The sequence below is a fragment of the Hippocampus bargibanti genome, linkage group LG08 (genome assembly GCF_051943395.1).
Source record: "Hippocampus bargibanti isolate YZ-2025 linkage group LG08, ASM5194339v1, whole genome shotgun sequence".
In the NCBI taxonomy this organism is placed as follows: domain Eukaryota; kingdom Metazoa; phylum Chordata; class Actinopteri; order Syngnathiformes; family Syngnathidae; genus Hippocampus; species Hippocampus bargibanti.
The window spans coordinates 23,131,558-23,158,248 of NC_142741.1; the positions used below are offsets into that span (position 1 = coordinate 23,131,558).

A 26,691-nucleotide genomic window follows, 5' to 3' on the forward strand; every position below is an offset into this window, starting at 1 on the left:
CAACCTTTGCCTTTCTTTAGAGGGTAGATTTGCAGACCTGGCAGCATGACAAGGCTCTGTACACTGATTAAAACGCAACGGTATGATTTATAAGGTTTATTAACTGACATAGACGCGTGCGCACACGTGCATTTGCACACAAAAAGATGGTCAGATGGCGGCGTCTATAACTGGTTCTGTCCTCCGGGAAGTCTTTAATTGGTCACAGCGCTTTACCATCTGGGGTCTGTGTGACGTACGACGAGTGGGCAATGTAGAGATGCGGGATCACGGAAAACAAAATGGGGGAAAGGAAAGGCAGAGCAGCACAGGAATGAAACCTATTAGGATTCCAATTCCGGCACCCCGTCTGCAGTGGGGAATCACGATAAGCTTGATCAATGCTGTTTATAGTGTCACGGCATTCTGCTGCACTTGGAGCACCCCTGTGCATCTGAGCAAGCCTTTGGGTAGATTAGGTAATTGCTGTCGTGGGATTTGTCTGGGTTTTGTGTGTGTGTGCCAGTTGGGTTAAGGTTTTGTGTGGAGCCTGGCAGTCTTCGCCAAATCCCACGCGTCCCCGCAACCCGAGGGACTGCAGGAACACGCAAGACAAACAGTCAGTACTGGCTGTCGGATGGAGAAAGTTGCTGCTGGTAAAGATGGCAGGGAGGAAAAAAAAAACGGAAAGAGATGCTGACTGGAAGGGTATTTCGTGCATGTTTTGGGCAAGATGTATTATGTATGTATTATCTTTGATGTTATGAAGGATTTTAGTCAACGATAGCTTTGCGCACAGCTCCCCTCAAACACTCTTAGGAAGATTTGTCTTTCATACTCCCACCTCTCTTCAGACTACCCCTCCTTACGCCTTGCCATTTAATCTCCCACTTACTCTCCATCTCTGCAACACACTCCCTCAGCCTCATTTCCTGGCTGGGCTTTAGTGAAAGGTAATGTCATAATTGTTTATATACCTGTGTGTGTGCGCAATCGCGCGACTGTACGTGCACGTACATTCACACGCATCATGTTAAATCCTCCTCTTGTGCCTTTGTATAAACAGCATCTTATATTTGAGTCTTCTCCCTGCGAATCCCCGTCTTATCGCAGCACTCAGCCTTATGCATCCACGTTACCATTCTACTCTCGACAAGAACACACAAAAAAAGCAGAGGTCCCCACAAAACCGCTTCATACTTTGCCTGGTGTGCACTTTACCGGTCTCCCACTTTTTGCTTTTGTTATACCAACAAATCTTGCCGGTCAAAAGTGGACATAAGCAATGTTCTAAACATGAAACTGGTGAAAACTGTAAGGATTAAAATTTTGTCCTTTGAGCAGACCCCTTAACTAATTCCAACCCATAAACCTTTTGCAATTTGTGAACAAAGAACCAATACTTTTGCACACCCCAACTGCGATCCTCACTGGGTGAAAACAGTTAAAACCACCATCAGGTATTATATCTCCATGGGATTACTGAACGTAATACAAAGCCAATATGGCAATTGAAGTCTTCATCAAAGCGTTTAGTGGGCTTCCCACCAGGCCACCTTTGGAATCAGTCCGCATTACATTAATGAGGTAAAACGTAAGACCCTCGTATATCCACGCGACTATCATGCAGTCTGTTCTAGATAAACTGTATGTATGTAGAATAGTTCTTGCGGGTATTACGTTGGCCTTGCTAAGTACCGTGTCAACAAGCCTTGCAACATAATTGCGCAATTGTTTTTTTCTTCTCTGTGTAAAAGACCGCTCATCGACTCCTACTTGATGTGGTTTAAAGCATATAAATGAAGTTAAAAATAGTCAAGGTGAAATGAAGCCTCGAACAGGAGGCTTGTTATCGAGGATCGACCAACATATCTTCTAAAATAGATTTTATGTTAAATTTCAGTTCATCTTAACACAATACAAATCAGAGCGAATAATCCTGATCTTTTTCCTCGCACGAGTAGGCGGGATATTGATAGCAGCATCCACAAGACAAATGGTATGACATCACAGGCCCATGCAAAGTAACACGCAGATGAATTTGACAAAAAGGCAATGTGACACCGCAAACAATGGATAATGTTGGTGCACATCCGTCGTTTTGTCTTCTAATTGTTGCAGTTTCACTGTTCATTTGAAGAGGAAGACAATCCATATTTTAGAAGAGTCACTTTATGTCAGTTCAAATTAGTCCGATTGCGGCATAGAGTGACGATTCTTTCAACAAGTCAGAGGGCTGAGGATTATTTGGCTCATTTTAGGTACAGAGCCCTAATATGGCACTTTTTTAACAACTGCAGTCGGGATTAGTTATTTTCGCACACTTCACAGCTTTTGGAAACTGGACTGAACTTGAAGGGGTGACTGGCATTAAGATAGTCATTTAAAATAAACAAATGGATAAATATAAATATAAAAATCTATGTAAATATAAATAAATATACATAAATAATTGACAAATTGCAAAAAAGCTCAACAAGAGATCAAATATATTTTTCATTTAAATGAAAAATGACTTGGTGAGGTCAGATGGAAGAAGCTATCAAGAGATTAAGCTAATACAGCGATACCTCAGTTTACGAAATTAATTGGTTCCCAGAAAGGGTTTTTAAGTCGAAAAGTGTGTCTTCCAAACATTAATTTCCCATAGGAAGCCATTAAAAATGAGAATAATCATTTTCCAGGTCCTCATGAAACATAATTTTCTACTAAATAAGCCTTAAAACTACACAAAATATACCTTATTTTATGTATAATAAATGTACTACTGTATTGAAATTAAAGAAATAAAGTGTACTTTATAATAAAGTTGTTTTATTTACCTTTGTGATGGTCGTTGATGTAGTTGCCTCTTGATGATATCCGAGTGATGTTGCTGTGCTTTCTCGGTGATAATATCCTCAATAACGCGGTTCCCTGTGAGCTGCTTTTCGCGAATCCAAATCAACAGAAGTTTTTCAACCTCTTCTATTGTCTGAGACCGTTGCTTAGACAGCACAGAAACACCCTTAGCCACATGTGGCAATGGTCGACTTAGCATACTGGTACTGGGACGTTAAGTGACATAAACGCACACCTCGTTCATGTTTCTCGATGATCAACTTCTTCTGCTCGACCGTAATTTTTCGGTCTTTTTCGGTCCCAAAAAAGCAAAAGTATCTACTTGATAGCAAACCACATACGTATGCACTCAGAAAAAGGGGGTGTGGAAAAGTAGTCCGGCGGTCACAGTGGCAAGTTCGACCATATGGTTTGGTGTTCTTCCGCCGAAAACTAGTCCGCCAGCCATGGAGCTCCGTGTGTTTTGAATTTAATGTTTGTAAAGCGAAAAGCTTGTTAGTGTTGATAAACCGAGGTATCACTGTACCCTGTTTAACCCAAAATTAGTCCGATCATGTTAGGATTGGTGGAAACTATAACATACAGTAAAGTCTCGTTATATCGATATTCAAGGGAGTCCGAAAAAATATCGATATAACCAGGACTATCGATATATCCGACCTTGTTTGCATGTAATTTTCTCCGTGCGTGCATAGAAATAGTATCGATATAACCGGGACTATCGATATATCCGATATCGATATAACGAGACTTTACTGTATTTGCGAGAAAATAATATGATGCCCTTGCTGTGATGGAATATGCTCACACAGCGGCTGTAGCTATGTGCAGACAGATAATTAGATGCGTAATATCACTGACAACCAGCGGGTTGACTGTAAATTTTGAGTGTTAAAAGTCACATCTTGGTTCACATCATTGCCGTTTGAAAGGTACCAATCCATTCTGAACAGTGCAGTTTTAAAACAGTTTTCTCATCATAGAGAAAATACAACTAATCCATTTGGGTATCAAGGTGGTGTTTTACAAAGTTAACACATCTTTATTGAAACATCTGAGCATTCCGTGTCCATCTGCTGGTTTGTTGCTACATTCATTTGACTTTGCACCTAAACGACATTTTCAAATCCCTTTGTTGTAAATTTTATTGGATTAGAGTCAATGCACTCGAAAAACCTTGCATGCTCCTTGTTGATTGGTTGACCCTTGGATGCGCTCTTTCGAAAAAGGAAACGAGTCGCACGTGTCTTTGAAGCATCTGTTTGCTGAGTCAAAGAGCACCGCGTCAGTCATTTATACCACTCGGTAGGTTGCTGTATTCCTGGACCTGAAAACATTGTGTTTTTAGAGGGTCCCCTGCTAGGACGGTGACACGCTAGCCGGTCGTGACGCACTTCGCTGTATACTTGTAGGTATAATGAGCTGTGATAACCAGAGGAGGTCAAGCTTTATGTATCCTTGTTAGGTTCTACAGGGTTTTAATACATTTTTAATGAGACTTAAGACTGAACCAAAATAAAAAAGAATCAAGGAGCCATTAAACGATTGGTTAGTGAGCGTCTCAAAATTCCATAAAAAAATGTTCATACTGTGTTCTAAGAAAGTCTTTTCGGAGGACATGCTGATGGAGGAAGTAGACAAAGAAATGTGTGATAATTGGGTGCAGACGAGCTAGTGGACGAAGAAGGGAAGCAGGGATGAGGCGGTTGGGGTGAGGAGAGTGCTGCGGTAGACAGATGGAAAAAGCTTCAGTGAGGAGAAAATGGTACAGAGCCTAAAGAGGGATGACTGTTTGGTGACACCAGAAAGAAATCTATCGAGACCCCTTTTTATTAAATTGAAAAACCCTCCTCCTTTCCGTCATCGACCTCTGAGCTCTTGTGCGTGGACACCATCAACCTACCCAACACACACACTCACACACACTCTTAGATAGTGCTGTTCCATTAGCAAAGGACCTCCCACCCCCTAACCGAACGTCTCATAAGAGGCTCCGTATGATCACTCATATCCGACCACTTTTTTTATTTCATCTGGCTTCACATTTCCCAAATATTGGCTCTGTTCTGAGACCTCATTAATCAGATTAATTTCATGCATACGAGACTTTTAGCTCACAGCGCCTCATTTGTTAAGCGTAGTGCTTGAATCCATTTGTTTTCATTTGGGCCGTATGCCTCATAAAACTTCCGCATCGGCTAAGTTTGCATTATGGCATTTTTTTCCCCTCATTCAGTTATCCTTACAGGCAAGCCGTTAATGCATCGTTATTGCAATATTGTAGAAGAGAAAGAATACTTTAATTTCCATCTCCTGAGCTGAGAAGTCACAACGATTTATGATGTCGCTTAGTTCTCACCTGATTTATGAAGCTCACTTATTGAAGTTGAATGGGTTGCAGGAATATTTAAATATATGCAAACAATATCTTTTCCTCTCTGAATATTGACAAAAACAGTTTGGCATGAGTATAAAAAAGGGTTTTGATTGGCAATGCGGATATATTTTCTTTCCAACCAAATTGACATAATCTCAAAACGTTAACTATTGCACTTACACTGTCTGTGTCTGTCTGTGTCGTATGTGCTCTGTTGTACTATTTCGTTACATTATTATGACTTCAATATTGTGGTGAGTTAGTGGCTGCCTTTAAAGAACACCATTTTTTTGTTTCCTAACTGACAGAAAAAAAAAACGTTTTATAGCATCTAAAATACCCAAAACAAGTAGGCTGATATTTTTAGTCAAATGCAAAACACCAATAAAAATGAGTTAGTGTCCCAAAACTACTTCAAAAATGTATAATGTAGCTATATGCGGTGGAATCTGTAAAATACACTCAGTAGAAGATATTTAAAGTGATTTTACAAATTATGGACACAATGTGTCCGCAGGCGTCGGTTGTCCTTTAAAGCAACTCCTTTTCTATTTAAACGTAGGATTTTCTCCATTGTGAGATGAATAAAGGTAGTCTTAGTTTTTTTTTTTATTGTTACTGAAGCACTGGATCATGACGTTATCCATACCTGACGCAGTTGGGTTGATGGCGCAATGTGACATATCACACTCCATCGTAACATTAATACTTCGTTAGCCGCATATAAACAAAAATAATAACATAAAACTCGCCATGTGCTCATACCAGCTTCAGATAATGACTATAGCAATATCAGACGCAGTTGAAGCGAGTGATAACGGGTTGCAATATTGACATTTTCCCCCAGCTCTGATGCTAATGTAACATTTACTCCGCTCAAATGATTTCAGCAATATAAAGCTTTTTACTGCCACAAAAGAAATTGCAGATGTCAACATTGAATATTTGACACGTGCAGTGTTTGTGCAGATCCGTGGGCAAACTCATAAATCCCCCGTTATGGTTCTCCAAGAATTCACTGTTGACCTAATTATATACAAGGGTTATTAATGGGGCTCATTAGTTTTTTTCCCCTCTTCCTACAGTTTTTCTTTTTCGCTAAAAACACTAATATGAATTAGGAACATTAGAAAGCAATTAACTTGTTTGTTTTGGAACGCCTAAACCATTTTGGGTAAAGAACAGCCGACATAGATTCGCATTGGAGCAGCACGCTAAGTATGCCTTTAAAAATAAACTCTGAGTGTGGAAAATCTCAACAAATATTAATAGGCCCACTCAGTGAAACCAGTGTTGATTTACAGTAGAATAGTGAAACTTCTTCTTTCTGGACCAGTAGCTTTGATGAAGGCTGGCATTTTGCCAGAAAGACTGCGAAAGAGAGCATCATAAATTCACAAGAGAATCTCGCATGCAGCGTTTTGGCAGTTGATCCCACCAATCATACGCGCAACATAATATGGCTGCAGTAGATTTCATTTAAAGGACAACCGACATCCCTGTTTTGTTTCCTAACTGACTTCAGAAAAACATTTTATAGCATCTAAAATACCCAACATAATTAATCAGCCCGTTTCCACAGGCTGATTAATTCCTTACACGGAGCTTTGTCGCCGTTGTCTGCCTCTTTTTGGTGCAACATGAAGTTTTCAGACCAAACAAGTACAGCAAAATGCATTGAGGTCATGGAAGGACTGCTACAATGTGTCCTTTTTTCGGTCAGGGGCGTTCCTTCAGTGACGTCACGTACGGACTTGTCACCAACTCAAAAACAAGACTTCTTTAATATTCAGCACGAGTCTTAAAACGTAAAATATAGTTATATGTGCTGGAATCTTTGTAAAATACGCTCAGAAGTCATTTGAAGCCATTTTACAAATTATGGACACAACTTGTCCGGAGATGTCGGTTGTCCTTTAAATCATTAGAACCTTCTGACGTCCGTGTATGATAATTGTGTGACATAAGACTTGGCAAGAACCTTTAAAAGCAGCAAAAGCGCTGAAGCGATTCGCTTCATCTAGGTTCCACTAAGTTGCCCGGGCTCCTCTGATCGTGTTCCTCTGTTGTATTATGGATGTAACCCCCCTGCTGAGGGCCTAGATCGCACACGGCAGCATTCAACTTTTTGACACCAAACCCCCTGACCCAACTCATTGCTCCCTCACTGCCCCCTCCCCCTTTCCCCGCTGCTGATCACGTCTCGTTTGGCACGGCTTCTTATTAGGTTTACAACTCTTGAAGATAGTTAGACATGTCAGAGTTAGTGTTCCAGTGTTAAGTTTGACGACCTCTTTTATTTCCCATCTTGTCTGGGCATAAAACTACAAAGAGAATTCAGTCACACCCCTCGCCCAAATCCCCAATCCATTGCCGGGGTTGCATTCCGGACGAACCTCATTATCTGTGAAATCTGTGATATACCAAGTGTGAACCTCACACTACAGAGGTTGTTGGTTCGATCCTGGCTCTGACCTTCCTGTGTAAAATTTCTATGTCCTGCTTGTGCCTGAGTGGGTTTTGTACAGGCACTCCAATTTCCTCCCATAATCCCTAAATATGCATGTCATACTGATTGAACACTCTAAATCACAGGTGTCAAAGTCAAGGCCAGGGGGCCAAATCTGGCCCACCATATCATTTTACTCTGACCGCAAAAGCAAATGAAACTTGTGAAATTCCATAATGCTTACTAAAGTCTAAACCAAAATTTCAAATTGGCCCATGTAGACCACAATAACAGTCATTTTTCTTGATTTCAAATTTGAAAACTAATTATTCATTAACTCATTCACTGCCATTCACGAATTTATTCATGAATTGAAACTATGACGGAGAGTGCCATTCCCGAGTTAGTTCGTTTTTGTTTTTTTTCTTGCTTGGATGCAGATAAAGCGCTGGCCAGACCTCTGGCAATGTTTGTACCTTCCATAAGGGGGCAGCATTTGCCTTTTGAGCATATTAGCGCTTTGTTACACCTTCAGCTGTAGTTAAAGCGCCAAATAAATCAATATGTGTCTATTATATTGTATTTTGTACAGCCACCCTCATTTCAAGCTCATATAACTCAGGACCCATATAATTTCATAAATAGCTTTTTTTCCTGATGAAAGAAGAGAGTCTAAGGTTTCTTACGCTGCATTGAATGTTTATGTACTTGTAAAACTCAATAATCTGTGTGTCCTGGAATTCGAGTGACAATGACAAAAACCCTGGACACATTTTTTGCACGTCTGGCAGTGAATGAGTTAATTTGTTGTGCGCTCTATGTGTAATATGTGGAGGGGATTAAACATTTTATTGGCTTCCCCAAACTCATAACGGCCCTTGAGAGAAAACCGTCACCACAATGTGGCCCGCAGCAAAAAATGAGTTTGACACCCTTGCAAATTGTCGAATAGTGTGAGTGTTAGTGCGGATGGTTGTTTGTCTCTGTGTGCCCTGCGATTGGCTGGCAACCGGTTCTGGGTGCCCCCCGCCTTTTGCCCAAAGATAGCGGGGATAGGCTTCAGCATATATAGAATGTATAGGATGTATTGTACATGCTAATCAGCCAATGGAGTGACTCGACAGCAATCTGAGGAGGTGGAGGTGTTTAAAGTCGTTGACGGGTGTAAGTGTGAGGCCAGTGCCGTATTTATCCGTAATTGTGTTGGGTCCCGAACCTCCGGTACGCCCACTTGAGTTGCGTTTGTCCTGCCCGGGCGAAGAGGCTTTCGAATTTCAGCTGAGACACGTCCGTGCTGCGTCGTCCTCTCAGCACTTTTATCCGTTTCACCACGTAATTAACATTAATTGCCCTGCTGGCTTCGCCAAATGGCCGTTTGAGTTGCACCAACACGCCGACACTTAACACGCTGCCGCGCTCCGTAAATCGGGACCCACTTCAGCTGTGTCTGAACATCTGCTGCACTCGCCCCCTGTGAATGCTTCTATTGCCAAAATGCACCCGTTTGTCAGTTTCATGGATATCTTCAATGAGATAAAACATTTAAACATCTCAACTTGCTTAACATTCCCCGTTTAAGGCCACTTACTGTGAGAATACAATCCGTTGCGGGGTGCTGGTCAACTTTGTCAGCATTTAGAAGAAATGTAAATTGAATGGAACATTAAAGGACAACCGAAGCCTACGGACATGTTGTGTCCATAATTTGTAAAATCACTTCAAATGACTTCTACTGAGCGTATTTTACAAAGATTCCACGGCATATAGCTACATTTTACATTTTAAGACTGGCGCTGAATATTCAGGAAGTGTTGTTTTAGAGTTGATGACGTCACGTCTGGAACGCTCCTGACCGAGAAAGCGGCACACAATGCATTTTGGGTACTTTGGTCTGAAAACTTCATGTTGATCCGTGTTGATGGCGAAATTAGAAGGAAAACACATGAATACCGCGATGGTGAATCGTGTGTTGTACCAAGACTTAACATTTTGGAAATCCACTGTAAAAGCTAACAATGTTTGCTGTTGCATTACAGAATGTAATGGAGAACAAAACGACAGCTACATAATGGTGGACTGGTCGTGCAGTTTAGCCCATCGGTCATGTGTTGCAGCCTCCATTTCCTATTTATGCTCCAGTTTTATTTGCACCAGTTGAGCCGCGAAGAAATAAACTTTTCCATTTCAAACAGAAGCATAATACACATACAGGTGTTTCTTCGCTAAACAAATAAAGGGTCTCTGATCGTATCTTATCTTTAGCTTGACAGCTAGCACAAGTCCTTTGTTGTTTTTTTTCTTCCTTCTGCAACTTAAAAAATGCACTTGAACAAAAAGTTTGGATGCGTGCAATATGCAGGTCACTGTGGATAAATCATCTATTTTCACTATCTCTCATCTTTGCAAAAGTCGTCTTCTCTACTGTTTTTGTGTCTTCCTCCCCTCCTTCCCGACTTGCCCACCCTCATGCGCAAACTTAAAAGGGCAGCCTGAGCAACGCCGAGCGTCTCTCACTTCAGAGGTTTGACGGAAGGAGAAGATCGGCTGGTAGGGAAGATTAAAGCAAGAAGGAAAAAAAATGGAGATGAGGTAGACCAGGAGGCAAGATTTATGGTGGACTGACAGCCGCCGTGCCCGTCAAAAAGACCAAATAATAAACAGAACGTTTATTTTTTTCCCCTTCACGCTCTAGCACAACAAACCAAAATATGAAGCATGATCAGTCGGATTCAAATTCAATATTAAAAATTTAATCCTCTGAGATAAATATGTGTTCGAAGCTCCTGAACTTGTTAAATGAGGTTTCGTGGTTAGACCCCTCAGGCAAGTATCAACATTTGTTAAAAATGGACTCCACAAATCTCAGGATAAGGTAGTTGAAGAGTTGTATGATTTCCCCAAGCCAGTCAAAAATCGATTTATATCATCATCGTCGTCATCATCATCATCATCATCATCATCATCATCATCATCACATTTTTAACTCATTCACTGCCAGACGTGCAAAAATGTGGCCACTCCAGTGCCAGAGGTTTTGTCATTGTCACTCAAATTCCAGGACCCACAGAATATTCCGTTTTAGGACTACATAAACCTACAATGTAGCGTAAAAAACCTTAGAGTCTCTTCTTTCATCAGGAAAAAAAAAACATCCTGAATTCCTAAATTGTATCGGTTTATATGAGCTTGAAATGAGGGCAGCTGTCCAAAATAATAATAATAATAATAATAATAATAATAATAATAATAATAATAATAATAATAGTATTAATAATAATAATATTGTGGCTGTATCCCACATGTTTAAAAAACAGGCATAGTAAAGTGCTGTAAAAACAACCTTCACTTAAAGGCCAACCAACACCATTTTTTCGTTTCCTAACTGACATCAGAAAAACGTTTTATAGCATCTAAAAATACCCAAAACACGCAAGCTGATATTTTTAGTCAAATGCAAAACACCAATAAAAATAAGTGTGCTAAATCTGCCAAAAATGGAGTTGTAAATTGGGCATTTTCAGAAAGTCCCGTCCCCAGTTCATGACGTCACGCCAAGACGTCTTGCCTTGCTCGAGAATCAAAACAATGGCTTCAGATTCGGAGAAGATGCTTTCTTGTTACTCATCCAGTTATGAATATGATTCAAATAGTTCTGAAGAGGAAAGCATACATGTTTGCAATCGATTAAAGAATTTCTTCGTCCCAGAAAATGCAGAAGATGGCTCCAGAGTCCATTGGAAATGGGCTTATTTTTCTCCTGGGAATTTGTGTCAGCGAATCTCAAATAGTTGTCTTGGTGCAACACACAACGATTCACCATCGCGTTATTTATGTGTTTTCCTTCTAATCTCGCCATCAACACGAAGTTTTCAGACCAAACAAATTACCGCAAAATTCATTGTGTGTCCTTTCTCGGTGAGGGGCGTTCCTTCCGTGACGTGACGTCAGGACTTGTCACCAACTCAAAAACAAGACTTCATGAATATTCAGCGCGAGTCTTAAAACGTAAAATATCGCTATATGTGGTGGAATCTTTGTAAAATACGCTCAGAAGTCATTTGAAGCGATTTTACAAATTATGGACACAACTTGTCCGGAGGTGTCGGTTGTCCTATAAACACGCCCCCTGCCGTATCCTTGTTGGGTGAGAGGCATGGTCCTAGTGCCCGCCACAGTAATAATCATAAATTTACAAAATACTATACAATGCAATACAAAGCGCTTGTGGAAGGGAAAAACACATTGCAAGAGGCCATGGCCAGCGCTTCATTGGCACCCAAACAAGAACAAACTAAACCCGAACAAAGTCGGGAATGGCGCTCTACGTCATATTTTCAATTCTCAAATAAATTTGTGAATGGCAGTGAATGAGTTCATGTTCAAATATTTTAGTGGGCCACCCATCATTGTGCCAGTAAGTCTGCCTCACGTTTTTGAGGAGCAGAGTTCATATTTCAGTTCCAGTCTTCCAATCTAAACTTTTCTTGTTAGCTTCATGTCAGGCTCTAAATCATTTACAAGACCAAATACAAAACGTAAATATACTGTTTGTCTACAATTGAGTGGTGACGAGTCTTGGGTAAATGCCGCCTTAACCCCAGTCAGTTGGAATAGGCTCCATCAACCCAAGGAGGACAAGCAAAGATCACAGAGTGAAAAAAGTGCAGCTGTTAACTGTGGCATAACTAAGAGAAATGATTCCGGAGTTTTTTTTATCTTTTTTATGGCATCATCAATGTGTTGATTCATATCCATTTAATGGATTCATTCTTCAGAGAAAAAAATGAATCCAGATTGCCGTGTAAAATAAGCTGTGACCGTCATAAATGAATGCATAGCTGAAACCAATAAAAAAAAGCACATTTTTCGGAAGAGATATCTCAAGGAGTCATTTATAGGACAAGAAAACCACATTTTACTTGATTTTAAGTGAAAAGGGCCGTCTTGCATTTTTGAGTGCTGTAGCACAATTTCATTGATTTAATTAAGACCAAAGGGAATTATAATGGCAAAGTTTGGAAAGTTTTACATTCTGGATTCAAAAATGAATTTGAGGGTGCCCTATAACGTTCTAATAGTCTTAATGAGCATTGTCTGCTGGTCAGGCAGCATCACCACCCGGGACAGAAAAAGACTGGAGCGCTTTGTCAAGCGGGCCAGTTCTGTCGTGGGCTGCTCGCTGGACTCTCTTGAGGAGGTTGGCAACAGACGGACGCTAGCTAAACTAAAAGCTATGACGGACAGCCCCTCCCACCCCCTCCTGCCCATCCTGACAGCTCTGGGTAGCTCCTTTAGCCAGAGACTATTACACCCGCGCTGCAAGAAGGAGAGGTACCGCCGCTCGTTCCTACCGACTGCTGTCAGGCTTCACAATTCCCAATGATCACATGTGAAAAAAAAAAAAAAAAAAAAAACTGGACACTTGTAAATATGGGTTGTTGCAATATATCTAAATGCATCTCTTGATTCTGCACTATGTACAGTCTTGTTTATAGAACGGTTTTTGCACATCTACATTTGCACAGTATACAGTTGACATTTTTATTTTGTTATGCTTAGAATATCTTATTTTCTATCCTTTCACTCCCACCCCAACCCCATCCCTCTTCAATTGCTGCTGTGGACTGCAAATTTCCCCATTGCGGGACGAATAAAGGTATTCTGATTCTGATTCTGATTCTGATTCAGTGTGAAATAGCCACGTTTACCCAAACAGTCTTCAAGGTTGACGTGTATGAGTGGCAATAGTTGAGGTAGTTAAAATCACTGCCCCGACGTCTCAAGTGTGTGTTTGTGCCCACGAATGCCTTCTCATTCTCTTCCTAATCCGCTCCCAGATTTAGGTCAGGGGGCCATTGCAAGATCTCCACAACCTCACTCAAAAATACCGAGATCTCTGATTGGTCTGCTATCTCAGACTGAGCTTTCTCTCAATCTGATTGGTTCAGGGGGCCAATGTTAACTGTCTCCTTAAAGAAGTGAGGCCATGGGCCGTGACGCATCAATTTGCTGAATTCTTTCAGTCCACTGGGACTTACAGATGGTTTCACAATCGATACCTGAGGTATGCAGGGGCGCAAGTTTGTCCCAGTGACGCTCTTGTAAAAGGCCGGGAGAATCATGTGGGAGGGTTGCTATGGCGATAGTAGGTTGTAGCGTAGGTGTGTTGTTGTGGTAACAGTCTCGTGCGGCTGGCTGCCTCTTTGGCTCTGATTGCTGGGCATTCTTTTGATGAGTTGAACAATAATTGACAATTTAAGTACTATCTGCGGTAATGAGGCAGTAATAAATTTTTTATAACACCCTAGAAATTACAAAGGCCTATGAAATCATTATGATCATCAAATTATATAAATATACGTTGTTCCACACATTTTTGGTTTGTCCCAAAGTCTAATACAGTGATACCTTGGCTTACGAACTTAATCGCTTCCCAGAATGTGTTTGTAAGTTGAAAAGTGTGTATTCCAAACATGAATTTCCCATTAAAAATAAATAAATAAAGATATTACAAACCTTTTCTGATCTTGTTCCCTCCCGTTTGAAACTGTGTTACCCTTTATCGCTCAGTGTTCCCAATTTGGAAGACACTAATTTGTGGAACAACAACAGGATTATATCATAGCAATATGGTACCACTGAAATCCGTTTGCCCAGCGGTAAGACCCATTAAGAGAGTGTGGTTGCCCAGCCAGAAACCATTATAAACAGAGTCTCTCACTATAAACACTGCCACCGGCCTACTTAAGGTCCCATATTAGTAATTGTATCATGCAAGCAACAAAGGTGTATATCAGCAGAAAAGGTTTATTGCGCGCAAGACTAATATTACCATAATAATTCACTTGAGGTGAGCGAGAAGTAGCTGCGAAGATAGTATTCAGTCAAAGAAGTGCATCAAATTGCTCCTTCTTGCACGGCTGAACCAGCAGCAGCAGAAAGTAGCACCTCATTAGAGGCCTGCTGACTTTGACCCTCTCTTATTTGTTTTCCTGCTATGTCTATTTTAACACCATTTCTCACTTGAGCCGCACTAAGCACGGTATTTTCTTCTCCCCGTTCTATTGTCGATCTTATTGTCTGTGATCTGTCTGTCTTTAGCCCAGTTTGTTTCTGCTGCTCGTTCTGGATGGCCACCGCTCGCTGTAGCGCCTGTTTTTACACACAATCAACAGCAACACGTTCAGTTACATGTTTTCATAGCTGCTCTGCGTCCATAATTTTACAAATTATGGACGCAACTTGTCCAGAGTTGTCGGTTGCTAAACAACTCTCAAAGTACAGTAATTTAATTTACAGTAAATTACTGGCCTCTGACGAGACAAAGCGATTACAAAAAGCCACCAGAATGTCGCTCACAGCTTTGAGTTGTGTAAAAGTAATTATTTGACATTTGCTGATCAGGCATATTCTGAGCAGTTGATGAAATAACCAACCTTGACAGCGCTACCTGAAGAATTGGTTTTTTTTACCCCGTTTACAGCTTTCAAAGCAAACCCCATCGGTTGTAATGTCTTTGAGTACCTGGTTGGTCCACTGCACTTGCCACAGCGATATATATTTAAAAAAAACACACACTTTCATCTTTATTACGAGCCAATGAACCATGGCGATGACGTAGACGCTGTTATTTGAAGCACAAATTACAGTACACTGTTGCTTTAGCTCGGGTAAGATTCACCGCACACAATTATGCTTCCATTTGCATCATTTGCTCAATTAACTTGATGTCACGCTGTTTTAACTTCTGTGCGTTGAGCACATACCAAAGGCACCATGCCTGCATACAATATGCGCATATCACGGTCATACATTTCACCTCACTATTAAGATGCATCCGCTTCATCGATTAAAATCCACAGTTCTTTTCTAGAGCTTTAAAGGACAGCCAACGTCTCCGGACAAGTTCTGTCCAAAATTTGTAAAATGTCTTCAAATGACTTCTACTGAGCGTATTTTATTCCGGAAGTCTTGTTTTTGAGTTGGTGACGAGTCCGTACGTGACGTCACTGAAGGAACGCCCCTGACCGAAAAAATGAGACATTGTAGCAGTCCGTCCATCACGTCAATGCATTTTGCTGGTCTGAAAACGTCATGTAGGACCACAAAGAGGCAGAAGAGGGCGACAAAGCTCCATGTAAGGAATTAATCAGCCTGTGGAAACGGGTTGATTAATTCCTTACACGGCTTTGTCGCCATGTTCTGCCTTTTTTGGGTGCGACATTTCCCACTCCTGATGCCTCAAAATGACACGAAATAAACTCTTTAATCGATTGCAAACATGTATGCTTTCTTCTTCAGAAGTATTTGAATCATATTCATAATTGGATGAGTAACAAGAAAGCATATTCTCCGAATCTGAAGCCATTGTTTTGATTCTCAAGCAAGGCAAGACGTCTTGCCGTGACACCACGAACATGGGGGCGGGACCTTCTGAAAATGGCCACTTCCGGTTTCAAATTGAAGTACTTTTTAGACACTCATTTTTATTGGTGTTTTGCGTTTGACTAAAAATATCATTGGGTATTTTAGATGCTATAAAACGTTTTTCTGATGGTAGTTAGGAAACAAACAAATGACGTCGGTTGTCCTTTAAGGTTTTTTTTTCTTTGAAACGACCTTCTACTGCATGCTTATTCATACATTCATGTAATTCTCCAGAGCCATGTGCTGCAGTGAGGTGTCAGTATATTACAGCATGTTAAAGTTGAACATGAAACAGGAAGGTATGAGCGGCGCTCATGTTAGAGGTTGGGAAAAATATTTTTTTCCACTTGGTAGCAAAAAAGCTATTGAGGGACTTTTCGTTTCTATCTATTTAGTTTCACTATGAGCAGACATAAACCCCAAATTGTCTGCTGTAGTCAAGCCAATCCTGCGCATTAAACAGCAACCTGCTGTTTCTTTATGGACTGGGATGCAACACTTAAAATAATGGGTCATTCTAACCCAAAATGTCCTCGGCGCTCATTCATTTTGATGCTAAGCACTTTCTACCAGTGCATTCCCTACATAGATTTGCATGCACGTTGTATATGCTGTTCCGCTTGTTGCGCCAGGGACTATATTTGGTAGTCAAATGGGACGCCATGTGCCTCACAATGAAGAAGTAGAACAATGTGAGTTCCCTCAGTTAAACAAAAGATGAGAACACTGGTTAGAATCTTTTTTTTTGGTGGAAATTACAATGGCGCCAAATTATTTTTCAAAAGGTTGCAGCAATTGAATCTTTTTTAGAATAGTTCACCGCCCTACCCACTCTCGAGGACTTGCACACTGCAAGAATCCAAACAAGGGCGCGGAAAATCCTACTGGACCCTCCGCACCCTGCCCACCACCTTTTCCAGCTACTCCCCTCAGGCGGGCGCTACCGATCCATGCGCACCAAATCCAGCAGACATTTAAACAGCTTCTTCCCCCAAGCCATTAACTCTTTGAACTCTTCAACAGTAGCCAAAATGGAACTGTATAGTGCCACTTAGCAGTTTTTCTGACGACGATACTAGTGCAGCGTGTTCTACCGGAAACAAATTCCTTGTGTGTTCTACATACTTGGCAATAAAGATGATTCTGATTCTGATTCTGATGTTCACCAAGTAATTAGATGAACATTTGGCAACATATATTGTCCATTAAATCATATGTGTATGTGATGAGCAAGTTTTATTGTTGTCTACTTAAAGGACAACCGACGCCCCCGGACAAGTTGTGTCCATAATATGTAAAATCGCTTCAAATGACTTCGACTGAACGTATTTTACAAAGATTCCACCACATATAGCTATATTTTACGTTTTAAGACTCACGCTGAATATTCCGGAAGTCTTGTTATTGAGTTGGTGACGAGTCCTCACGTCACGGAAGGAACGCCCCTGATTGAGAAAGGACTCATTCTAGTAGTTCTTTCATTCACGTCAATGCATTTTGCGGTACTTAGTTAGTTCTGAAAACTTCGTGTTGATCCATTTTGATGGTGAAATTAGAAGGAAAAGACATAAATAACGCCATGGTCAATTCTTGTGTGTTGCACCAAGCATCTATTTGATATTCGCTGACAAAAAATCTAAGGAAATAATCAGCCCGTGTCCACAGACTTTGTCGCCATATTCTGCCTCTCTTGGGTGCAACATCCCCCCCCAGATACCTCAAAATGACAGTGAATAAATTATTTAATCGATTGCAAACATGTATACTTTCCTCTTCAGAACTATTTGAATCATATTCATAACTGGATGAGTAAAAAGAAAGCATCTTCTCCGAATCTGAAGTCATTGTTTTGATTCTCGTGACACTACGAACAAGGGGGCGGGACCTTCTGAAACTGGCCACTTCCGGTCCTTGGTTCTCGCTTCCGGATTTCAATGGCCTCCCTGATCCAGCGCTGATGTTTGTTTTCTTCGGTGCAGATGACTCTGGCCTTCTCCCAGTCCATGATGTGATTTTCTCTTTTGCAGTGGTCTGTGATGGCTGATTTATGGTGTTCCTGTTATGCTTGTTCTTTTATTGCTCTTGTTTGTATTGTTGCTGTCTCCTTCTTCTGTCTCCTTCCTTCGCCGAAACATGTCAGGTATTTGAACACCTATAACACACTGTCTGTAAGAAAACAATCCGTTTTTAATTACTTAAAAAATTCAATGTATGTGCTGCTTCTTTCTTTCAAGAATGTCTGTTCCAAACAGCGATTGAAAATGTGCTTACCCTTGACCTTTTGCAGCGACAGTAAAATACATTTCCTGCTAGCAGTGGTAAAGTCTATATTATATAGTCTTTGACTCCCTACTCCATCATTGAGCCAAATTCCAAGTTGTGTCAGCTTATCTACCGGTACATGACATTTGCCCCGCCACTGACTGAGGTTCCCATTTTCTCTCTGCAGTTATTGCTGACTCACTCACAGTATCAGCCCCAGCCCAGACCCTTTCCAAAGTGGAAGGCGACACACTACAGCTAACCTGCGAGGTTTCCCGAACCACAACGCAACACACGCATTTGTCAGTGGGCTGGTACCTGAAAGCGCCAGATGACACATCCGCCCCGCCTCAGGAGCTGCTCACACTATCGAAGGACTTTGTTTTGCGGTCCGGGGGTCCGTACCGCCAGAGGATGGCAGCGGGGGATCTCAGGCTAGATAAAACTAGCGCCACATCCTACCGACTTACCATCCACAAGCTCCAACCGGTGGACCAAGGCCTACTCTACTGCCAGGCTGCGGAGTGGATCCAGGACGCCGACGGCAGCTGGTTTGCGATGACCCGCAAACAGAGTGACAAGACCCCGCTACGCATTCAGCCCACAGGTGAGTGAAGTGAGGCAGGCAGATTTGATTTCAAAGACTTAAGAAGCAGATGTACAATGCGCATGTGGGGGCTGGCTTCCTCTGATTGCTGATCAGCCTCTCACACAAGGCTCATTAACTCACTAAAAAGGGCTTATTCAACCTCCACAGACCTCCCACTGATGCATTTGTGTTGCTTTGCCGAGCAACATTAAAAGTATAGGCAACAATGGTGTCAATTGCCTTTTACTGTGCGCAACAGATGTTGATAGTGTGCCCATTGTTCCAAGGAGCAGTACAATAGGAGCTCCATCCATCCATCCATTTTTCGTACCGCTTATTCCTCATTAGGGTCGCGGGGGCCTATCTCAGCTGTCTTCGGGCACGAGGCGGGCGACACCCTGAATTGGTTGCCAGCCAATCACAGGGCACACAAAGACGTACAACAGTCACTTTCACACTCACACCAATTGACAATTTGGAGTGGTCAATCTGCCTGCCATGCATGTTTTTGGAGTGTGGGAGGAAACCGGAGGACCCGGAGAAAACCCACACGGGTCCGGGGAGAACACGCAAACTCCACACAGGGAGGCCGGACCGGGACGCGAACTTCTTTCTGCACTGTGAAGCCTGTGTGCTAACCACTCGACTATCGGGCCGCCCAATAGGAGCTAATTCATATCGGAAACGTTCCAGGCATTTTGTTTAAAAAGAAAAGATTGAACCCAAACTGAGTTTTTGTCATCAGTTTGAACCAGACAAACGATCATCTCATCTGCGAAGACAGCCTGCAATATTTGCTTCATTCGGTGTGACGGAAGAGGCGAATTATGGCAGGACGCTTTGCCTCACACGCGTTCCATATTATGATGTTCTACTGCCATTTACTGAAGAAGGGAGGAATTAAGAAACAGTTTATTCATTATTAAGAATGCCTCCTCTTTTTTTGTAGGGTCAGTGCAGGAAATATTATGTGAGTCTTGACAGATCACAAGCAACGTTATTCATTATTTTGTGGGCAATCCTGGGAAAACGTCCTGCAGTGACGGAGTCACTAGCCATTCATAAGAGCAAAACCATAAACATGCGGCACGGTTAGCTTCGCTAAATGTATCCCGTCTTTGACAAATACTGTATTTTCCAGTGTATAAGGTGCACCCAAAAGCCTTAATTTTCTTCAAAAGATGACCCTGCACCTAATACACCGTTGCGTCTTGTATGTGAAGTAACACTGAGCCACAACAGGTCTCGAAACTACTGTAAGCAGCCACTGACTCAATTTCCCCCTGTAGAAGAAGTCGTGAACAGTCCATGTTGGGATGGACTCTTAAAATTACTTTGCAGGGTGGATTTTTTTTCTCAAATTTGCCATAATTTTCCATTTTTGGCACAATGATTAAAAGTGGAATATTTCACATTTTTTGCTTGTTTTTGCATTTAATGTCTCAAGAGATACACGATGTATTTATTTCACAAATCTCCGAAACTACTTGTACAGGGGGAAATTGAGTAGTTTCGAGACCTGTTTTGGCTCGATATTACTTCACATATAAGGCGCACCTGTGTAAGGCTTTTGTGTGCGCCTTATACACCGGAAAATATGTTAGTATAGATTCTACATAAATTTTAACATTCGTGAATTGCGAAAAATGCGACAAGGCCTGGTTACACTCTATCGCTACTTTCGCCATTGTTCTTCTTGAGTGCATTAGCGTGAGGCACGGTACCGGCCGTCGGCAACTCTGATTGTCCGGTCGGTCAATCGTCTAATGGAGATGACAAAGTGCGGCAGGCATTGGAGGAGTAAGAGAGTGAAAGGAGGTAGGACATCGGGTCAAGTAACATGATGGCGACGCTGTCGGCTTACTATGCCACGTGATAATTATCTCATAAGTAGTCAACCCCCGGTCTTGCTGGAACAGACACAAAGACAGCTTTATGGCTCGTCACCGCATCTCCCACCCAAGTCGACCCCGTCACTCGAGCTGTGCCGTCACCCACTCGGAAGAAGTCATTTATTCTTTGTGCGCCGACTGGAAAGGCCCTTACGTCTGGCTGGTAAACAACGATGACATTAGCGTCATTATCCGGGCACAACAGAGACTTGGGTGTCTGTACAATGGAATCTCTTCAAATTAGGATCACTTTTGGCCTTTTCCAATGAAATATCATTTCCGTTCTGGAGTCGTACAAGTTGATGTCACCCCAGACAGTGTTGGCTGGCGGAGACTGCGGGGGAGCGCCAACAGAGATGTAATGCACGCTTGTCAGATGACTCCGTGCTACTTCAGGGAGGAAACAAAAGGCACAAAGAGTTCCCCTCTCTGAACCCATTGTCACTCTCCTTCTTTCCTGTAATCCATAATTGATGGAGGTGTTGTTGCATGACGGGAGAACACGGCAGACGTTTGCCTGTCTTCGCACACTTGATGTGTGTGATTTTTGGATTACTTTGTTTTTACTTACCGCCAGGCGGGGGTGAACCTTGTTTAACTTTTTGAGGGCAAACGGGAAAGATTTTATAGGAGCAGAGCACAGCACCTACATTAAGATCCCATCATAAAAGATGGAGTGGAAGACAGCTCCATCAGCAACTAATCATCCACAGCCATCATCAAATAGGTAATTCTTGGATAGAATGTTTTTTTTAACTTTCTGTTTTACCGAACTTCTTTTTACCGCTTTATTATTTTTTTAAAGCCAACTTCCTCATACTTCCACTTTAGATTTGAATCGTTTTGTGAATTTTTTTTTCTTCTTTTTGCTTCTTCAATTGTTAACGAGCTCATCTTCCTCAGAGTTTAGAGGTTCTCGGCTTAAAGGACAACTGACGCCTTCGGACAAGTTGTGTCCATAATTTGTAAAAATCACTTCAAATGACTTTTACTGAGCATATTTTACAAAGATTCCACGGCATATAGCTATATTTTACGTTTTAAGACTCGGGCTGAATATTCAGGAAGTCTTGTTTTTGAGTTGATGACGATGCCTGACGTGACGTCACGGAGGGAACGCCCCTGACCGAGAAGGCGACACACAATGCATTTTGGGTCCTTTATTTGGTCTGAAAACTTCGTGTTGATGGAGAAATTAGAATGAAAACACATAAATAATGCGATGGTGAATCATTATGTGTTGCACCAAGACTACCATTTGATACTAGTAGAACAAACATCCTTTGCTTGTTCCGCCTGGTTATGAATTTGACAATTTTCTCACTATTTTTTTGGGGGGGGACAGGATTTTCAAAAGCAGTAACTACAGGAAAAAAAGAGCATTGAATCATCATTTTTCATCATTGAAGAGTTGGACCAAACAATTGTGGGATTTGGAAATGTCACTTCTATTCGACATTATTAACGACCTGAATTTAAACTTGATTGTCCTCATCAGGAAGGGAGACCGAGATGAATAGTGAGCTGCCATCATTCCTTAGTTGTCGAATCAGTATCAATCAACCCTCTTGAATAGGGTCTACGCAAAAAGATTTCGGTTTTGACATTGTTATATATGCAAACGATTAATGGTATTTATTCCCGAATTGGTTGTATATTGATTGTGTATTTTCTCAACAATACAAGAACAAAATTGTTTGTCTATACATGTGCTGTGGAAAATGGCCACACACACTTTACCCTGCCTATATTATGCTGCTAGACACAAAACATTTGTAGAAATTATGAAAAACAGTTCTGATCATAAGCAAACAATCACATAATTAATGGACTACCGACATCACTTTTTTGTTTCCTAACTGAAATCAGAAAAACGTTTTATAGCATCTAAAATACCCAAAACACGCAGTATGATATTTTTAGTCAAATACAAAACACCAATAAAAATGACTTAAAGTGTCCAAAATCTGCAAAAAAAAAATGAACCCGGAAGTGGCCAGTTTCAGAAGGTCTCGCCCCCTTGTTCGTGGTGTCACCCCAAGACGACTTGCCTTGCTAGAGAATCAAAACAATGGCTTCAGATTTGGAGAATATGCTTTCTCATCCAGTTATGAGTATGATTCAAATAGTTCTGAAGAGGACAGCGTACATGTTTGTAATCGATTAAAGAATTTATTCCGTGCCATTTTGAGGTATCTGGGGGCGGAAATGTAGCACCAAAAAGAGGCAGACAATGGCGACAAAGCTCCGTGTAAGGAATTAATCAGCCCGTTTCCACAGACTGATTAATTCCTTACACTGAGCTTTGTCGCCCTCTTCTGCTTCTTTTTGGTGCTACACGAAGTTTTCAGACCAAACAAAGTACGGCAAAATGCATTGACGTGATGGAAGGACTGCTACAATGTGTCCTTTTTTTCGGTCAGGGGCGTTCCTTCAGTGACGTAACGTGAGGACTCGTCACCAACTCAAAAACAAGACTACCGGAATATTCAGCGTGAGTCTTAAAACGTAAAATATCGCTATATGCGGTGCAATCTTTGTAAAATACGCTCAGTAGAAGTCATTTGAAGCCATTTTACAAATTATGGACACAACTTGTCCGGAGACGTCGGTTGTCCTTTAAATACATTTTGCTATGTAAACTAGTTGTCATTTGTAATCTTAAACTGCTCCCCTCTATCATCCTGAACCGACCAACCATTGTAATAAATGATGTGTTCTCTTTCCCAGTCTATTTAGAAAGGTAGTCATCCCCCCCAGTATGCCAATGCAGCGAAGCAAATTAATCAAGAAGGACTCAAAAGTTCACCTATGAGTGCTCTGTCCATATTCCAAACAACTGTACATTACCTCGATGCAATACTGTGCCCTCCACACTTTTGGAGTGCAGAGGCTGAATACTAAATACCACAAGATGACACTAAAATTGTGTCAGTTGCAACCACAGAGAAGACGCCGAGAGAATAGAAAAGAGGAAAGGTTGAGGTCAGGTTATGCGGTGCGGGGGATTAAAAAAAAAAACCTGATTTGTCAGCGTATGCCACCCCCTCCCCCTGTTCGCTTTCACCTCGGCAATGAAAAATAAATAAATAAATAAATGTACCTAATTAGAATTCTCACTTGCAGTGTGACAGGGAGTCAAGTGCTGTCTTCTTCCTCTTGCTCACAAACAGCAAAGTTGGTGGTGCTCACTCGCTTCCACTTATCCAAATTACGATCACTTTCTGTGTGTGTGTGCGTGTGTGTGTGTGTGTGTGTGTGCGTGTGCGTGTGCGCGCGTGTGTGTGTGTGTGTGGTGGGTAGAGGCGGGTCCTGGGTTTATTTGCTGTATTAATTTGCAGATGATGAGCACGGTAGGCTAAACGTCGGAAACGGCTGCTTTGCCTCTCAGTGGTGGTGGTAGCTTCGAGCTTTAATTACGGCGACAAACGCACTTCCTGACAAGTGTGAAAACGTTCGAGGCCTTCCCATCAGTTCTCTGTTGTGATGCAGAGGAGCGCACAGACGAAAGGCCGGACTAGCGTGGAAGGGGTGTTGACAGTAACACAAAGCCAGTCTTTATTTACTGTGCATAATGCACTGTATGGATCAAAGTATTGGGAAATGGCTCGTAATCAATGAATCAATCATTGATTATGACTAATTGCCATACTTGGCCCTGCCAAGACATTTTGAATGGGGAAGAGCAGAAAGCAAGGTCCATGTTTTTTTTTAAAGGTGATTGGATGTGTTGGGTGTAAAACCAGTGAGCCGGAAAACATTATGGATAATGTTTTAATGCATAGTGTTGCAATTCGTGTAAAGGTGCCTTGATAAAATGGCCAAAACGAATGTGCCGTGAATATTATATAATCTGTAAAAATGAAAATAAAACTGTATATGAGAGAGTACGTTTGGCTTAGTAGCCAAAAGTTGCACGATTAAGTCCTTTTATCGTAACACTTGATTTCCAATTTGTACACCACAGTATCGCAGTTCACGTTTAATTTATCAGTCAACATGACAAAAAAAAAAAATCAAGCTTTAAAGGACAACCGACGCCTGCGGACAAGTTGTGTCCATAATTTGTAGAATCGCTTCAAATGACTTCTACTGAGCGTATTTTACAAAGATTCCACCACATATAGCTATATTTTACGTTTTAAGACTCACGCTGAATATTCAGGAAGTTTGTTTTTGAGTTGATGACGATCACCACGTAACGTCACACAAATGACTTCGACATAGTGTATTTTACAAAGATTCGACGGCATATAGCTATATTTTACATTTTAAGACTCACTCTGAATATTCAGGAATTCTTGTTTTCAAGTTGATGACGATGCCTGACGTGACGTCACGTCTGTAACGCCCCTGACCGAGAAAGCGACACACAATGCATTTTGGGTACTTTGGTCTTAAAACTTCGTGTTGATCCGTGTTGATGGCGAAATTAGAAGGAAAACACATGAATAACGCGATGGTGAATCGTGTGTTACACCAAGACAACTATTTGATATTCGCGGACAGAAATCTGAGCATCCCATTTCCAACGGAGGTTGGGCGCCATCTTCTGCATTTTCTGGGTGCTACATTGCTGTCATTGACGGCTCGAATTGATATGAGAGGACTCCTTTAATCGATTGCAAACATTTATGCTTTCCTCTTCAGAAGTATTTGAATCATATTCATAACTGTATGAGTAACAAGAAAGCATCTTCTCCGAATCTGAAGCCATTGTTTTGATTCTCGAGCAAGGCAAGACGTCTTGGGTGACGTCACGAACTTGGGGCGGGACTTTCTGAAAATCCCCAATTCGCAGCTCATCACTGGCTGTGATTTACACAGAGGTTTGTGTCCGCTTGCTCCGTCTTTCTCACGTTCACATTCTGTTTCCCCTTCAGATCGTGACTTCAGCATCCAGGTGAGCACGGAGCGACGGTCCTTCACGGCCGGTGAACCGCTGGAGCTCCGCTGCACCATTGAGGCGCAGAACGTCCTTGAGCGATTCTTCATGGTGTCGTGGGTCTTCAGCAGCTCACCGGTGGCCGTGGTGGGCCCCAGTGCCGTGCCAGTCCTGGGAACCGACTACGTAGCTCGCGAAGCTGCTGGCCACATGACGGTCCGCAAGGAGAGCCCCAATGTGCACCTCCTCAAACTGCAACAGCTACGTCCAGACGATGCCGGCAAATATATCTGCCGCGTGACAGAACGAGAAAAGACACCCACGGGAGACTTCATCGACCGCAGCAAGCGGTCCCGCAACGTTCAGATCACAGTGCAGCCGCTCAGTGAGTAATAATCCGGTCACAAGGCCACTGGCTTAGTTGTTCTGTCCTTTCTTGTCAATTACACGAAGAATCATGAGCTATTCATAAGAGCAGTTTGAGTGGTATTGAATGTCCTCACCTCTCCCCTTTTGCCATGACGGATAGCACATATTGTTAGCTGTGAGTAAGTAGAGATCAGATAATGCTGCACTTATTCCTAATGTATTTTCCCTTTGAGTGGATTGCTAAGAAATTGTAATGTAGAATTATGGTCCTTCCCATAAAGCGGGTCGGGGGTGATGGTGGAGGGGGATACGCCAGGAGAATGGAGAGCTGTAGAGTCTAAACTTAGTGGTTGAACTAACAGCCATGAAATATGACGACAAAGAAATAAAAGAACGAAAGAAAAGCAGATTTTTCACTTTACTGTCCGTGAAGAGCTTCCCCATGTCGAATGATGAGGTTCTTTTTGGATATATTGTCGGGGTCAGTCAGACTTACACCTGTTTGTTGTTAACTCATTCACTGCCATGAAATGTGTTCCTGAATTTGTTCCGTTTTGGTTTTTCTCGCGGGGCGTGCGCTGGTCGGACTTCTGGCCACGAAAAGGCAGCATTTGCCTTTCG

At 41.9% G+C, this 26,691-nt stretch overlaps 1 protein-coding gene across 2 annotated transcripts in view; it reads left to right on the forward strand.

Moving 5' to 3' along the window:
• The window catches only part of igsf3 (immunoglobulin superfamily, member 3), a 108,778-nt gene that overhangs the window by 40,723 nt on the left and 41,364 nt on the right, over positions 1–26,691 (forward strand). For both annotated transcript variants that reach the window (XM_089002995.1, XM_089002996.1), the window contains exons 3-4: positions 18,523–18,942; positions 25,700–26,086. In XM_089002995.1, coding sequence (XP_088859121.1) covers positions 18,523–18,942; positions 25,700–26,086 — 807 coding nt within the window. The remainder of the gene's footprint in view (positions 1–18,522; positions 18,943–25,699; positions 26,087–26,691) is intronic.